The sequence below is a fragment of the Saccopteryx bilineata genome, chromosome 2 (genome assembly GCF_036850765.1).
Source record: "Saccopteryx bilineata isolate mSacBil1 chromosome 2, mSacBil1_pri_phased_curated, whole genome shotgun sequence".
Lineage (NCBI taxonomy): Eukaryota > Metazoa > Chordata > Mammalia > Chiroptera > Emballonuridae > Saccopteryx > Saccopteryx bilineata.
Genome location: NC_089491.1, coordinates 312,595,681 through 312,611,557, shown reverse-complemented (window position 1 = coordinate 312,611,557; position 15,877 = coordinate 312,595,681). Strand labels below are relative to the sequence as shown.

Sequence of the window (15,877 nt, the reverse complement as noted above, 5' to 3'; positions counted from 1 at the left end):
AGTCCTTCCTGCCATAGCAACTTGTAGTTCAGGCAAGAAAGGGTAAGAGTATCGCAGACTGTTCCTGGGAGGATGTGAGTGGGTGACACAGGCCAGGACAGCTCTGAGTACCAAGATTGCCTGGGTACTGGGTATCCTGTCTGGATTCTTCTAACTAGAGGCCTCTCTCATGTCTCCAAGTGACTCTTCACCTTCAAGATCCCTCTCCTCAACCTTCATCAGTCTTCCTCCTCCTTGTCCCTCATCACTCCACCAAGCCAGCATCAGGGGAAGACCCCCAGTTCTGGATCCCCCAACAGTCTTCCTCAGAACTTAGATAAATCCTTCACTCTGGCCTGCTCAGCCCCCCTGTGTCTTCTCTCCCTCATTCCTTCACTTTTCTCCACTAAGAAGTCTCATGAAACTGACCATGTCCCCCTCCATCTCTGGCTTGGCTTATCCTAACGGGATGCCCCTTAAGGACAAGGCCTCCCTTCTCCATTAGGTCCTATATTAAAAAAAAGAGATAACAAGTTAAATCTGAATTTTAGAGAAAATAATGAATAATTTTTTAGCATAAGTATGTCTTTGGGACATACTTTGCAGAAGAATGTCTTTTAGATATACTGAAAAATTATTCATTGTTTTAACTGAAATTCAAATTTAGCTGGTATTCTAAGTTTCTACTGGCTAAATCTGGCAACCTTAATTAGGTAGCTGCTCTCCCAAATCAGTGAACTTCCTCAGATAGGGCTGTCCCCAAAGAACATCTCATGTTCCCTTTCTGGTCCCTCCCCTACCCCACAGCCATGTGCACACAGCTCAGGCCACCCAAGCACTCACCTGTGTTGTAGGCAGTGGGCATGGAAGAGAAGGGAAGGCCCTGGCTGAGTAAACTCGGCGTTGCCACAGAAACCACTGGGGTGGTGAGCGAGTGGGTAGACTGGGAGACCCCAAGGCGCTGGGCATTGTTCTGCAGGAGAAAACTGTCTGTCAAGAGGCAGCAGGTGGGGTGCTGCTTCATTCTGGCCTTTCATACCAAGACTAAGTCGGGGTCTCTGAGTCCCAAGGCCCAGGTGGGATACCTCAGACCTGTAGATAAGCAAGCATGTGCTGGTGCATTCACAGAGACGCTGAGATCCATGGAGAGAAACATGCCACACAAATCCATTCATACCTACACATAGACAGGAACACATGTTATGCTTGCCCTGTGGCCCCCGCACCAAACTCTCCTGGCTGATCCCCTGGAGTCTGCTCACCATCCATCAAACTGCAGCACACGCCCGGGGAGAGGCGTGCTGGCATCTGTGAGGGGAATGCATGTGCTTGCGTGTATGCACACACGTGTGTGGGGCTGTCAGCTCCATCTGCCGCTGACTCATTTGTTTATTCCAACTCCACGCTGAGGCCGAAACTGCCGCTGTGTTGGCCGCCAAAGCCTGTCTGCCTTTTCCAGCCTCATTGGCCTCCCATCAGGGAGCTGGGGAGGGAAGAACCCCCGCCCCAATCCTGGCTGAGGGTGAGTATGTAAGTGTGTGTGTGTTTGAGAGAGAGAGAAGCTGTGTATGCCTCTGAGGGCCTATGAGACGAGCTGTGTGCAGGAGGCAGCACAGGAGACAGAGGGGAAGCAGGGAAGCCCTGCCCCCACCAAGGACAACTCTGGCCTTGCCTTAAGCCTCAGCTTCCCCAGGAAAACTCATTTTATTGTCTTGCTGATGCCCCTTCTATTGAGTTTCTGCCCTGGGTTTCAAGAATGCTCACTGAGCAGCCTGACCTGTGGTGGCGCAGTGGACCTGGAACTCAGGGGTCACAGGTTCAAATCCCTGGGCTTGCCTGGTCAAAGCACATACAGGAAGCAGCTACTATGAATAGATGCTTCCCGTTTCTCCTCCCTCTTTCTCACTTTCCCTCTTTCTCTCTCTGTCTCCAAAATCAATTAAAAAAAAAAATCCTGACCTGTGATGGCACAGTGGATAAAACGTCAACCTGGAATGCTGAGGTTGCTGGTTTGAAACCCTGGGCTTGTCTGGTCAACTACTATGAGTTGATGCTTCCTGCTCCTCTCCTCCCCTCTCTTTCTCCCTCTCTCTAAAAATCAACAAATAAAAATTTAAAAAAAAGAATGCTCACTGGGCCTGAGCAGAGTCAGAGGGCAAATGCAGTCAGTCCCTGGCCTGCTCCCCTTGCACACGCACATACACACAGAGAAAGGTGTGCCTGCATGAATGCAACGTCACAATGAGACATTCGTATACATACATGTACAAACACGTGCATGTCTGACCCCTTACTCCTGCCCTGGTATTCCGCTTGGCAGTGAGCAGAGCTCCTGGCAAATCAACTAAACAATAACACACACTACACACACAAGTGAAAGGACGAGCACACACACATACTCCATGCTGGGGGCCGCGGAGCAATGTCATGACCCAGAATTCAAGCCACAGCAAACATCTCACAGCCTCACTTACCAGATCTAAATGGTCCTCAGTCTGGGAGCAGAAATAAAACCAAGGGAGGGTTCAGTCTCTTGCGTCCACTTCCCCCCCCCCCACGCCTGTCCCCATAGCCATCCCCATCTACCTCTGGGCATGGGGGCAGAATGGCTCTGCAGCCTAGAAGCCTGGGGCTTTCACAGTCCTGATAGACTTCCAGAAGATGCTGCCTCCCAGTGCCCACTAGTTAGGAAATCCTCACAATCTAATTCCCATCCCTTTGCTGTAATGGCAGATCTTTCCTATTCTCCTTCCTGTCACACAACCTTCTTTCCCATCTCCTGTTCCCTTTTACTGCCTCTGATGCTGGTACTTCCGTGTTCCAACCCTTTGTAAAGCCCTCTGGGATTTCTTCTCAGCCGTGCTTCCGTGCTTCCATGCTTCCATGATCTCTCTTGGGAAGTCCTAACTACCGATTAACCTTCGTCTTTCCTGTTGGATGTTGGCTCTTCCCTCCCTCCACTCTCCCACTCCCCAGCCCCTTCCCCTTGCTCAGTCCAGACCCCCACCTACCAAGTGGTGCATTAACCCCTTTCCTCCCTGGGAAGTGATGACCCTCAGGTCAGGCTTGCGGCTGGGGGCTCCAAGCTGGTTGCTGTGGGTGGGTGGGGGTGGAGACTTGGCAGGGATGATCTTGTTTAAGCTGTTGCCATTGGCCACAGGGAGGAGGCTGGGGGAAGCCCGAGCACTGACATAGCCATTCCCTGGAGAAGAGAAGAGTAAAAGGAAAAACATGGACTCACCTGTAAGTCCTGTTAAATGCTAGCACTTCTATCCCCCAACCCCTCTGAAAGCCATGTTCAGGCTTTAAGTGAGTGTGAACTCTGATTTTTCCTAAAACCTCTTACTCCCAAATCACTGGGTTCATCATCCCCTTGACTCAGCTATGTGTGGGTGGTGAGTTCTGAGGTTGGCAGTAAGAACTGAAAATGGAAACTACAATGGCCAAAAGGTTCTTCTGCGCTCATGCTTCCTTGTCACCTTTTCTCTTTTTGGTATCCAGAGGAGGAAGTCCTGTACCTTCTGATCCCACTACCTGCCCCTGACTGCATCCACAATGATTCAGGTTGCAAAAGGGGTGGCAGCCTGGAATATTGGCCTCAGTGAGGATCCTGCTCACCAGGACAAATCAACCAATCCGGTTGCTCCCTTCACAATGAGCTGGGGATGCAAGGATTTAGATGAGCACATGATAAGATACCCGCAGCTCTGGAGAAGATGAGTTATTCACTGATTTGGTGCTGTTTCTGGCAATGGGGGATTAATAACCCAGTCACCACAATTAGACTGGTAATAACAAGCAAAACAACTATCTTACATTTGCTCTATATTCCTCCAACTACATGGGGCTTTCACATACATATTATCTTATTTAATCCGCACAGTAACACTCAAGATGTATAGGACACACAAAACTGACCCTACTTACAGAAGAGGAAACTTGAAGCCTAGCTGGCAGAAGTGTTAATGACTTTTCCAAGGCCACACAACTAGCTGGAAGCCAAGCTAGGACCCTCATCACTTTCCACACGCCAGGCTTCAAAGCCAAGAAGTACTGCTGCTTCCTTACAGTGCGCAGGCATTTCTCTGGCCCTCTCCTTGGAGAAGGAGGGTATGCACCCATTTCTCCCATTTCCCTACCCTGTACACAAGTACTGCCAAAGAGCTAGTATATTGTGCCTGCTACTAAGCTGGGAGATTCTAAAGCCCAGAGATGTGAAGGTGAACTAAATCAGAAGTGTCACCTTGCTCTGTTGCCTGAGAGCACACTATCACCCTGTAAGTGTATGGCTGCCTCCATCCCAATCCCCAGATCACTCCAGGAATGGCAGGAATGTCAGGGTGACGTCAGTGGTGGCATTCGAAGTCATAGTCACCAGCTGGACAACAGCACAGAGTAGGAGAGACTGTCAGCTGCGGAGGTGGGATGTGTGGGGGGGAGCAGCCTTTCTTCTGGGGCTTAGAGATGTATGCACACAAGTGCACATCTAATGGCCAGATACCTCCATGAGTGAGAATGTCTATGTGTGTGTATGTGAGTGTGTTTGTGAGTCTCTGCCTATTGTCCATTGGCAACACCAGATATATTTGCATTCTCCAGATCCCAACCAGACGCCCCCACTCAACTAGAAAAACCTGGATCTCCACCTCCAACTAGAAATGTTGGTCCATTCTTACAGTTTGTTCAGAATTCCCTGAGCCTACAGCTCCACACCAATCATTGCTAAAGACAAAAAATCTTGGGCCTTAAAGATCCTGACTTGACCTCCAGTTCAGGTGGGATCTTCCTCTCCTGTCCTTCTTGAGTCTAGATCCCTGATGCCCCCGAGCAGGCAGACCCACCCCCAGCCCCAGGCAAGGGCAGTGCACTCACCGACAGGGCTGGGGCAAGCTCCGTTAGCACTGTTGAGGTCACCCCCCAGCATGGCCCCTGGAGGACAAACAGAACCATGATGAACTGATAAGATGCCCCTGAAAGTGAGTCTTGGAGACTAAACAGGGAGAGAAGTCATAGTTCCATCCCGTCTCCAAAAATGGGAGAATGCTGTGCAGGTGAAGGGAAATACTCTATTGAAAACGGAATCCTGAGTCCCCATCATACCTCACTTCCACCTCACCCCCACCTACAGCCCACTCACCTGCACTGGCTGGGCGCTGGGGCAGTCCAGGAGACACACTGTTCCTCTGTAGTGCTGGCTGCTGGGGGGACAGGAGCCGTGGGTCCGTGAGGGATGAGGTCACCAGGGAAGGGGTGACCAGGGAGCCGCTGGGATTGCTGAACTGCAGTGAGCTCTGATTGGACACGGGCACTGTCACGGGCATGGCAAAGTTGGGGGCTGGGACAGCTGACTAGATAGAAAATGGAGAAGCAGCGTCAGGCCAGTGTGACCCCTTACCTTGGACCCACCTTGCCTGAAAAGGCCGACAAGGGTTCTTTCAGTGTTGGGCTGTATGTCCCAGGGCCAGCAGCTCGAGCTCTCTGCCCTGGGCCCTCTTGGAGTCCTGCCTGCCACTCCCACCAAGGAAGTATGTTGGTGGGAATGCTTTGGGATCCAGTTCTGGCCCAGAGAATGAGAACAAGGCTCTACTCACTACAGACAGGGCCAGGGCCACCTGGAACCCCCCTAGTAGAGGTGGGTTAGTCCTCAGCCAGGCAGGACACACAGGGAGCAGGTTAGAGGCCCTGAATATAGCCCCAAACTCACACACAGCTGCTATAGGCCTGCGCCATGGGTCAGGGTACCATTTCACTTGCAGTGTCTCACCCATCGGCCTACTGTAGAGAACAGGGCATTCACCCACCTCACTGCCTTTCCCTTCCGTAGTCTCTGCCTTCCCTAAACAATGCTACTGAGTATGAGTCTGGGGGGTGCCAGAGCAAGACCAAGGGGTCTCTTCCCCAAAAAAGATCCAGACAAGAGCACATTCTCTACATTTCTGACATCTAAGGATCTCATCATTTAAACATTTCTTACTGGTGAGAAGAACACTCCAGGCCTCTCCTGGCTTATGCTCCATCCAAGTGAGGCTCAGCATGGGTCACAGGTTTATCATGACCAAGGTCAGAGGTTCCTCAGGTCAATAGCCCCAGCATGGCTCAGAGCAGGACATCCATCAGAGACAGCAGAGGGCCGGGCTGGGGCGGGGCGCGAAGCCACACCATGCACCACAGGGAGGCTCTCCTCCATGCTACTACTCACGGCCAGTCTATAACTCTGCATCATTTTATCAAACTCCTCGTCTATCTTTTTATATTTCTCCTCCGTCTGGGGGGTCAGGGCAAACACCTCGTCCACCTCAGGGCTCTCACATTCCCTGTGCTTCTTGTGCAGCGCCTGGGGGGGAAGGAGCCGGAGGGGGGCCAACAGAGAGAGAGTGAGTGGGGCTCACCCCATAGCGCCGGAAGAGCCCATCAAGCTCCTCGCTGGCACGCCGGTACTTGTCCTCCAGCAGGGGGCTCTGTTCCAGTGAGTCCTCCCCGTCGGGCTCGGGGCTGTCGCAGCCGTTGAAGCCCTTCTTCCTCAGGGTCTGTAACCGCACCACTACTGTCAGCAGAGGTGAGGGTCTTCCCATGCCCATCTTTCCGGAGTTCTTTCAGCCCTTCCAAAGACCCCCTACCTTCTCCAACCTCCTTCCTCAAGGGTCGCAGCATTTCCCCTGCCCACCCCCTCAATGCCACCCTCATCTCCTGGGGCACTGTGTGAAGACGTGACTGGTGGGGAAGGTATCAAGAGTGACAGCTCAGGGAATGCACTGGCGCAGAGACATGTACTTCCAAGGTGACAGGTATGGGGGGGGGAGGATGGCGCCCTAGCCAGCCTCTGCCTTACTACCCATGACCAGAAGTATGAGGCATTCCCTGGTGGAAGACAGTCAGAGCTGGCTTGGCCCAGCTCAATACCTGGGCTCTGCTTAGAAGATGAGAGGAGAGAGATGTAGAGATGAGACAGAGAGGTACAGTGACAAGAGGGAGAAAGGCAAACAGGGAGCCAGCATTTACTGAGCTCTTACTATGTACCGCCCCATATGCTGTCCTTGCCCAAGGTCAGAGTTCTCACATGTGACCATACCAAGTAGGGACACACCTGGTGTATCTAGAATAGACCCCAAAGCTGCCCTCTCAATGCTCAAAACATCTCACAGATAGCTTTGTCTTTAAAATAAATTGAAAGTTTATATTCTAGTCCTGAGTAAATCTGTTTTCTGTAATATGAAAATAAGGAAATTTCCTCCAAATCTCTAAGTTCAAGTCTCGCTCTAGAAGACAGGCCTGTGCTTTCCCAGGCATCCTTCTCCTTCGGCACAAGTTTATCTGCCCAAGACACACACATCTCAGTGTGAGGAGCAAGAACTGGGCCATCTCATTCAATTCCCACAGCACTCTTCAAAGCAGACAATGGCCCCATTTCGTGGAGGTGGGTGAGCACCAAGGCTCGGGTAGGGTAACCCACCTGCCAAGGCCGTGTGGCCAGTAAAGGTCAGACAGAGCTGGACCCCAAAGACCACGTCCCTCAACAGCCCACAATGGCAGCTCTTTGAAAAAGAACATAGGACCATGGGGATCTAAAAAGGGACAGAGATAGCAGGAGAAATGAAACAAAGAGGGAGATAAAGGGAGTCAGATGAAATAGCAGACCAAAAGCTGGAGAAGGGAAAAGACAGACAGAGAGAGAATTTGAGGAAAGACAGAGAAGACAGAAGCCATGTCATGCCCAAAAGACATGAAGAAAGACTCTGAAAGAGGGCTAGAGCAGGAGTGGGCTGAGTAGGCAGCCACACCTAATATCTACTAACTGCCCTTCCTTTCTCCTTGGCCCAGGGTTTGTGTAAGAGAATGTGGGTTTATGTATTTGAGCACACAAGTGAGGGGCTATGGGAGCAGGTGTACACGTGCATGCGTGTGTGTGTGCATAGGTGCTGCATGGGACATGATGGCTGGTCGCAGGCGGGGGTGGATGGAGTCCGCGTGTGTGGGCCCACCTCAATGATGTCAGCATTGGTGCGGCTCTCGTGCGGCTCGTTGTACTCTGTATACTTGAGCAGCACCTTGTCCATGTCGGTGCTGGCATACTGGAACAGCTTGTTGGAGTGGTTGAAGATGATGAGCGCGATCTCGCAGTCACACAGCACGCTTAGTTCATACGCCTTCTTCATGAGCCCAAACTTCCGCTTGGTGAATGTCACCTGCAGGTGGGCGGGTGGGCAGCCAAATCTGGCTCAGACAAGTCCTGTCTAGGAGTCCCCACCTACAGGCAGCTGGACACAGCCCTTTCTTGGGAGCCCCCATCTCAGGGTGACACAGCTCTCTTCTCAGGAGCCCCTGGTCTGGGGAAGAAACAGGCCAGCACCCCTCTGCTAACATATGGCCACGACATAGCCCACAGCCAACTCACTGAAGGCAGAGGATTCAGATGGACGGACCTCCACATCTCTGTTCTGGGGACTATAACGAGGTCAGGGAAGGAGAACAGAAGGACTTCCTGGCTCTTCCCCTGGGGTAGGAAGAGGGAAGGATTCATCTTGGGAAAGGGGGCGTGCCCAGGTATGGCCTGAGGCTTGCATATGGCTCCTGGGCAGGGCACAGGTCTATCTGGTCGCAGCAGCAGGAGTTCTGGGACACAGGGTTCTAGAAACTGCAAGGAGAAGGGAGTTCCCTCTTTTCCCAACTCGGCTCTTCCCCTTCCATAATAGCCTCCAGGGTCCCCTTCTCACAGGAAGCCCTCTTAGAGTGGCTGCAAGGAATGGAAGCAGAGGCCAGCTTCCTGCCCTCATCCAGACTGTGTGGCTCCAGGACCTCCTCACCTGTCGGTTCCGCTCATCGGTGATTCGCTGGATCTGAATCTTTTTCCTCCCCATCTTCTCTGGGGATCCTCAGTGCTAGGGAGGGGAGGGGATTGCTGGGTGGTGGGTCTCGGCACGCCTCACACTGTGCTCATGAACGGTCTGGGACCAGTGCTCAGTTCATGGTCTGCAGACACCTTCTGCACAGCCTCCTGGGAGGGTAGGGTCATGAGAGGACTGTCAGCCTGGCAACCCTCAACCCTGTTCCTTGGGCACACGGGCCAGGCCCACAGCATCCCCTGGGAGAGGCTGTCAGCATCTGAGCCCCAACCTCAAAATGAGGACATGGCAGCAACCTGAGGGGATGGCCCGCTATAGCCATGCACAGCTGGACCTCACACTCAGAGCCTAGGCTCTTCCCGCACCACCACCGCTGCCCTCGGGTTCCAGGACAGGCAGTGCATGCAGCTCCCTAGCTCCTGAGGGTCTAGGTCTTAGAGAACACCCCACCCGTTTTCCTCTCCCAGAGTAAAGATACCTGGGTTCACCAACTGCCCCTCTGGCCTAGAACGGTGATTCTTGTGCCAGAGCTTGGTGCAGAGAATGTGCTGAGTGAACAACTGCCAAATCCATTAACAGCTAGCACAGTGTACCTGGTGCCACCATGGGAGGGTTTCTGCACCCCTATATCAAGAACACACCAAAGCAGGTCTAGAGCAGGGGTCCTCACATCTAGCTCAGGAAGCCCTGACGTCTGGCATCCCAGAGCAGGGCTGGGCTGCAGACCCCCATCTCTCCAACCAGTGACTTTCCACCTCAGTCAATTTACTCAGTGGGCCTCAGCTTACAGGTTTTTTTTAAAGGGTTCTACTGCTACAAATAAATAAATAAATGAATGAATAAATGAATAAATCACCCCTCTAGACCAGAAGCTGGCAGTTTTCTTCTGTGAAGGGCCAAGTAATGAATACTTAGGCTTTATAGGCCAGATAGTCTGTTTTAACTACTGTAGCATGAAAGTAACTGCAGACAACACATGAATGAACGAGTGTGGCTGTGCTCGAATAAAACTAGATTTATAAGAACAGGTATGGGCCATAGTGTGCCGATTCCTGCTCTAAAGCAATGGGCCAACTCTAGAACCCAAGCTCAGTTTAAATATTGCTTCTTGGCCCTGGCCGGTTGGCTCAGCGGTAGAGCGTCGGCCTGGCGTGCGGGGGGACCCGGGTTCGATTCCCGGCCAGGGTACATAGGAGAAGCGCCCATTTGCTTCTCCACCCCGCCCACTCCTTCCTCTCTGTCTCTCTCTTCCCCTCCCGCAGCCAAGGCTCCATTGGAGCAAAGATGGCCCGGGCGATGGGGATGGCTCCTTGGCCTCTGCCCCAGGTGCTAGAGTGGCTCTGGTCGCAGCAGAGCGACACCCCGGAGGGGCAGAGCATCGCCTCCTGGTGGGCAGAGCATTGTCCCTGGTGGGCATGCCAGGTGGATCCCGATTGGGCGCATGCGGGAGTCTGACTGTCTCTCCCCGTTTCCAGCTTCAAAAAAATACAAAAAAAACTAAATATATATATATATATATTGCTTCTCAACCTTGTTTATCTGGAAACACAAGAGAAAATACAGAGAGTACATCTATAAACCAGTCCTGACCCACCAATCAAAGAGCTCCAATTCTGGAGCCAGGATGGGGAATGGAGCCCCTGTACCGTACAACTCTGAGGCACCTTGGGATGAGAGGGGGCTTAGGGGTGAGAACCCAGACTGAGCCAGAAAAGGTGCATGCTTTCGGGTGTGCGCAGTGCCCAGTCTGGGTAAGACCTTGAGGGCTGGAGGCATGAGATAATCCCGGGTCCCTCCAGCTCTTTGATTCCAGGAGTCTTTGAATCAGAGATGGAACCTTCTGGGAGACGGTGAATGAGGCAATGAGCATGGGGCTCATGCTTTCTAACGCCTCTCTAACTGGATCCTGAGATCTGGGGCCCAGATTATGGAAGTCTACCACTTCCCTCCAGAGACCCCACTAAAGTCGAGGGAGATGGGCAGTAGTGTCACTGGAGTGTCTGATGACAAGACACCTGCAATTAAGAACCTCCTCAAAAAAATAAAGAACCCCTCCCCAGCCCCCATTTCCAATGGCTGAACCTTTCCAGCTCGACTCAACCGTGGCCCCCAAGATTCCTCAGAAGGTGCTGAAGTTCAGCCTCAACATCTTGCATGGAGAGAGGGAAGGCAGGGAATCAATGGATTTGGGAAGGGTCAGGAATTCCCCTCTCCACTATTTCCCATTACCAGGACTGTCTCTCAGGCCTTCCCTAGCCCAGCTGGAAAGAGAGCTTCTACTCTATCTGGGCATCTTCAGAAAGCAATGTAGCTCTCTTCCCACTCCAGGAAGGACCTCCCACCCCCTCTTTTTATTCCCAGAGACAGATCTTCCCCTCTCGGGACCTTGGCCTCCTACTGGCCCCCTCACAAGGGCCCTAGGACAACACCAACGCAAGCCCAGCCAACCCTGAATAGCCCAGCAGATACCTGGGCCTGGACAGCTCCATCCGCCCCCATTCCTTGCCTGTAACTCCAATCTCTGCCAAACCATCACTGCAAAGCCTACAGCCCAAGGATTTCAGCTCCCCTGCCACCCAGTACAATCCAAAGGCTGTAGAGCACACTGAAGGCGGGAAGGGGAACACTAAGAAAACGGTTTTTTTAAAAAGGATTTGCTGGGCCCTGGCCGGTTGGCTCAGTGTTAGAACGTCGGCCTGGCGTGGAGTCCTGGGTTCGATTCCAGGTCAGGGCACACAGGAGAAGCACCCATCTGCTTCTCCACCCCTCCCCCTCTCCTTCCTCTCTTCCCCTCCCGCAGCTGAGGCTCCACTGGAGCAAAGTTTGCCCGGGCGCTGAGGATGGGCATGCCTGGTGGGTCCCGGTCAGGCGCATGCAGGAGTCTGTCTGACTGCCTCCCCGTTTCCAACTTTGGAAAAATACAAAAAAATAAAAAGGATTTGCTGGCCTGCCTTGGAGACCCCAACCCAGACTGGTGAATGCAGTCACTACAGCACTCCTCTGGCTTACAGCATCTAACTGCCTTCCCCCCTCCCATTTTACTATCTCCTTCTCATCTCCCTTTGTTCACAACAAATTCTTGCTGAGATGTAACTTCTGTCAACTTATGGCCAACACCGTGTCTTCCTCCAAGTTGGGAGAGAACACTTTTGGCTCTCATGACCCTCAAAAGAGTCATTCCTGCAAGCCAACCTACTTACTCCCTTGGTTCCTCCAATTGTTTACTCTCAGGTATCTTGTTCCTTTCTTTCTAGCACTTATCATAACTATAAATTATTACAATTCTGTAATACATAATTATAAATTATTAAATTCTATTTAATGTCTGGCTCCCCTATAAGACTAAAACTTCATTAAGACAGGAACCACATCTGCCTTTCTCTAATTTTTTCAGGGAATCAAACAGGCAACCTCTACACTCTGGGACAAGGTTCCAACCAACCGAACTATCTGTCCAGGGCTTAATTTTTATTGACTTTTTTAGAGACAGAGAGGAAAAGGGAAAGAGGGGGTGGGGAAGGGAGAGAGAGAGGAGAAGGGAGAGAGAGGGGAAGGGAGAGAGAGGAAGGGAGAGAGGGGAAGGGGAGAGAGGAGAAGGGAGAGAGAGGAGAAGGGAGAGAGAGGGGAAGGGGGAGAGGGGAAGGGGGAGAAAGGAAGGGAGAGAGAGGAGAAGGGAGAGAGGGGAAGGGGGAAAGGGGAAGGGAGAGAGAGGAAGGGAGAGAGGAGAATGGAGAGAGAGGAGAAGAGAGAGAGGAGAAGGGAGAGAGGAGAAGGGAGAGAGAGGGGAAAGGAGAGAGAGGACGGGAGAGAAGAGAAGGGAGAGAGGGGAAGGGAGAGAGGGGAAAGGAGAGAGGAAGGGAGAGAAGAGAAGGGAGAAAGGGGAAGGTAGAGAAGAGAAGGGAGAGAGGGGAAGGGAGAGAGGGGAAAGGAGAGAGGGGAAGGGAGAGAGGGGAAAGGAGAGAGAGGAAGGGAGAGGGGGAAGGGGAAAGAGTGGAAGGGAGAGAGGGGAAGGGAGAGGAAGGAAGAGAGGAAGAAAGAGAGAAGGGTAGGTAGGGAAAGGGAGCATTCATCTGTTGTTCCACTCAGTCATGCATTCATTGGTTGCTTCCTGTGTGTGCCCTGACAGGGGATCAAACACACAACCTTGTCGTTTCAGGATGACGCTCTTAACCAACTGAGCTAACTGGCCACAGCCCAATTAATTAATTAGTTAATTTTAAAAAGAGAGGAAGGGGGAGAGAGAGAAACATCTATTTGTTGTTCCACTTATTTATGCATTCATTGGTTGATTCTTCTATGTACCCTGACTGGGGATTGAACCCGCAATCCCAGTGTATTGGGACGATGCTCTAGCCAACTGAACTACCTGGCCAGGGCACTTTTTTACCACTCTATCCCCTGTAAGGAAGAGCTCAGAAAATAGCTGTTGAAAGAAAGACAGAACTGCTTCATCTTTGTAATCCTGTGAGAAATCCTTCTTGTGGTCCTTCAATCAGTCCTACTATAGGACCAGCTCCTCTTTATCTGCTGTTGAGACAGAACCCTTCCTCTCCAAGCTGCACCTGAAGCTTGTCCATTTGGAAACCATCTACCTTCCAACCACCTCTGCCACTCTAGTCCTCAACCCTTTCCACCCTTGGGTTGGCTGGTACAAAGGGTGAGACTCTAAAGTCTTCTAAGGAGCAGCCCTGAACACATGGAGATGGAGAGGATGGAGTTGCTAAGGCAACTGTCGCCTGGCAACCAGCTCCCTGGCGGATCTCCTATACCGCCCCCCCCACCCCCGCCTCATGCTGGGGGAGCTGGGATGTGAGAGGGATCAGGGCTGAGAAGACAGGGAAAGCCACAGAGACCCATCCACATCCTCTGACAGGGAAGCTAGGGCATCATCTATCCCCAGTCCCTGCCAAGGTAGCCCAAAGCACTTTTTATAATTCCATGTTCTCATGGCCCCTTCCCCACAGCCTCTCCCATCTTTGTGCAACACTGCCAGAAGAGGAGATGCCCCTGCCTTGGGCAGTCCTTCCTCTTATCTAACCAGATACCCTGCTACAAGGCAGGCTCAGTCTGTACCAATCTTTCCTTTCTGCTCTCCATTCTACATTGTTGCAGTCTTAGAAAGCCCTAGGGCAAGAACATGAACTCAGCCCTGACTTTGAAAGAAGGGGTGGCTGGGGTCTGGATGGACACAAAGGACCCTAAACTGACCTAATCAAAGGTACGGAGGTTGCCTGCCCTGTGGTGGCACAGTGGATAGAGCATCGACCTGGAATGCTGAGGTCTTCTGTTCGAAACCCTGGGCTTGCCCAGTCAAGGCGCACATGACAAGCAACTACTATGAGTTGATGCTTTCTGCTTCTCCTCGCTTTCTTTCTGTCTCTCCTTCTCTTTCCTCTCTCTAAAAATAAAAAAAAAAAATTTTTTTAATAAAAAAAAAAGATACAGAGGTCTATCCTGTCCAAGCTTCCCTCCTAGCCAATTAGGTAGATTTTAATGAACACCTGGACCTCCTTAATTAGCCCTCTGCCTAACTACCTAACCAACTGCCAGGAGCCAGAGGCCTTGGCATCTGTTCTCCAGATGTGAGTTTTTCTCCCTGCCCTGCCCTGGCCTGGCCCCCTTCCTATTCTCCTTTCCCACCTGCTCCTCCTCTAGGAAGTTCTCAAAGATAAACTGCCTTTTGGCTACTTCTCCTGGAGCTCAAGGCTTGGGAGGACTTAGGTCTACCAGGGAGAAAGGAGGGGGTGGCCAGGATGGCCTTCATGCTCTGATGGTCCCAGGGCCCACCCAACCTGACCTCAGGCCACAACTATGACCCCTTTGGCTAACAGCATCTGTGTCACCAAAAGTTCCTCCTAGAAGTCTCTGGCGGCTTCTGATTCACCCACTAGGGCAGCGCTGGCAGGACAGGATAGAGCAGGGTGGACCTCCTGGGTGTGGGGAGCAGGACAGGGAGAGGTAGGGCCTTCCTCATGGTGGCAAAGGATCAAAGAGGGAGGGAGGGCAGCAGCTGGGCTCCAGAGAGGCCTCTGCAAATGGAGAGCAGAGGAGGCACAGGATGGGAGGCTCATCTGACAACATTCTGGACGAGGAAGAGGACCAGAGATGTGGGAGATCCAGAAAGATCCCACGGACAGCCATTTTTCCATCGCATAGCTATGGAAAAATAGGAACAAGTGAGTTCTATTAACATGCAAATGAAGTGCAAATAATATACAAAATGTACCTTAAGGGGGTCTTGGGTTTGGAAGGGGCATGAAGGAAGTAGCAGGCCTCAGCCTCCCCCAATGTAACACCTCCTGGTACCTGAGCAATATTCAAACCATTCTAGGGGTTTCAGAATGATGCTATCTCAGTTCCTGTGTGAGGGTAGCCGGGGGCCAGTGGGGGTGTGGGGTGGTCAGGGCTGTCTCCTGGAGCGCAGCTGTAGCAGGGGTGCCTTTCCTGGGGAGCCACTGAAGCGCCTTCCAACCGCTAGTATCAGGGGAGTAGCCGTCTCCCCTTCTCCACACCTTCCCCCGCATCTGTCCTCTTTCCCACAGACAAACTTCAAGGCGCTTGCTTTCCAAGCTGCCACACCACTGTGGGACAGCACTGGTCAAACAGGGCAGATGCCCAGAGAGGCTGAGTGAGCAGCCCTGGTCCCAAAGCAATGGCTTCAACCCTGTTCTTCCACAGGGAGAGAAAGGCAGCTCTCATTAAGCAGGCCTTTTATCCCTCCCTCCCAGGCTGCTCAGGGCGGCAGGCTATGGACTGGAGGGGAAGGTAGGAGGCGCTGGAGGCAGCTGTCATCCCTCCTCCCGCCCCTTCCCTGTGGCTGGGCTGCAGGGCATGAAATAAGCAGCAGGAGCTGGGGGAGGGGGTGACAATCCAATCCACCTGTCACCCCCACAGTCAGGCGGCCTCAAGCAGCCTGCTCACTAATGAGGGAGGAGGTGTGGGTGAGACAGACACAGAGGGGATGGCAGAGGGGGACAGACACACAGATGTAGGAAAGGAGACGAAGAAGAGGTAGAGAGGCCAAAAAGGCCAAGTGGTGCAGAGGCCAACAAGGAGAG

At 52.3% G+C, this 15,877-nt stretch overlaps 1 protein-coding gene across 10 annotated transcripts in view; it reads right to left on the bottom strand.

Moving 5' to 3' along the window:
* Nucleotides 1-15,877, bottom strand: part of MEF2D (myocyte enhancer factor 2D) — a 35,998-nt gene that overhangs the window by 8,746 nt on the left and 11,375 nt on the right. For 4 of the 10 annotated variants that reach the window (XM_066261818.1, XM_066261813.1, XM_066261814.1 and 1 more), the window contains exons 2-10: nucleotides 8,781-8,971; nucleotides 8,372-8,470; nucleotides 7,959-8,162; nucleotides 6,369-6,506; nucleotides 5,117-5,327; nucleotides 4,852-4,908; nucleotides 2,991-3,181; nucleotides 2,454-2,474; nucleotides 823-952 (exon numbers count right to left, since the gene is read on the bottom strand). In XM_066261818.1, coding sequence (XP_066117915.1) covers nucleotides 823-952; nucleotides 2,454-2,474; nucleotides 2,991-3,181; nucleotides 4,852-4,908; nucleotides 5,117-5,327; nucleotides 6,369-6,506; nucleotides 7,959-8,162; nucleotides 8,372-8,470; nucleotides 8,781-8,834 — 1,105 coding nt within the window. In that variant the 5' untranslated portion in view covers nucleotides 8,835-8,971. Of the gene's footprint in view, nucleotides 1-822; nucleotides 953-2,453; nucleotides 2,475-2,990; nucleotides 3,182-4,851; nucleotides 4,909-5,116; nucleotides 5,328-6,178; nucleotides 6,314-6,368; nucleotides 6,507-7,958; nucleotides 8,163-8,371; nucleotides 8,471-8,780; nucleotides 8,972-15,877 lie in introns of all 10 variants that reach the window. The other 6 variants (XM_066261816.1, XM_066261820.1, XM_066261817.1 and 3 more) reach the window with 6 other exon arrangements.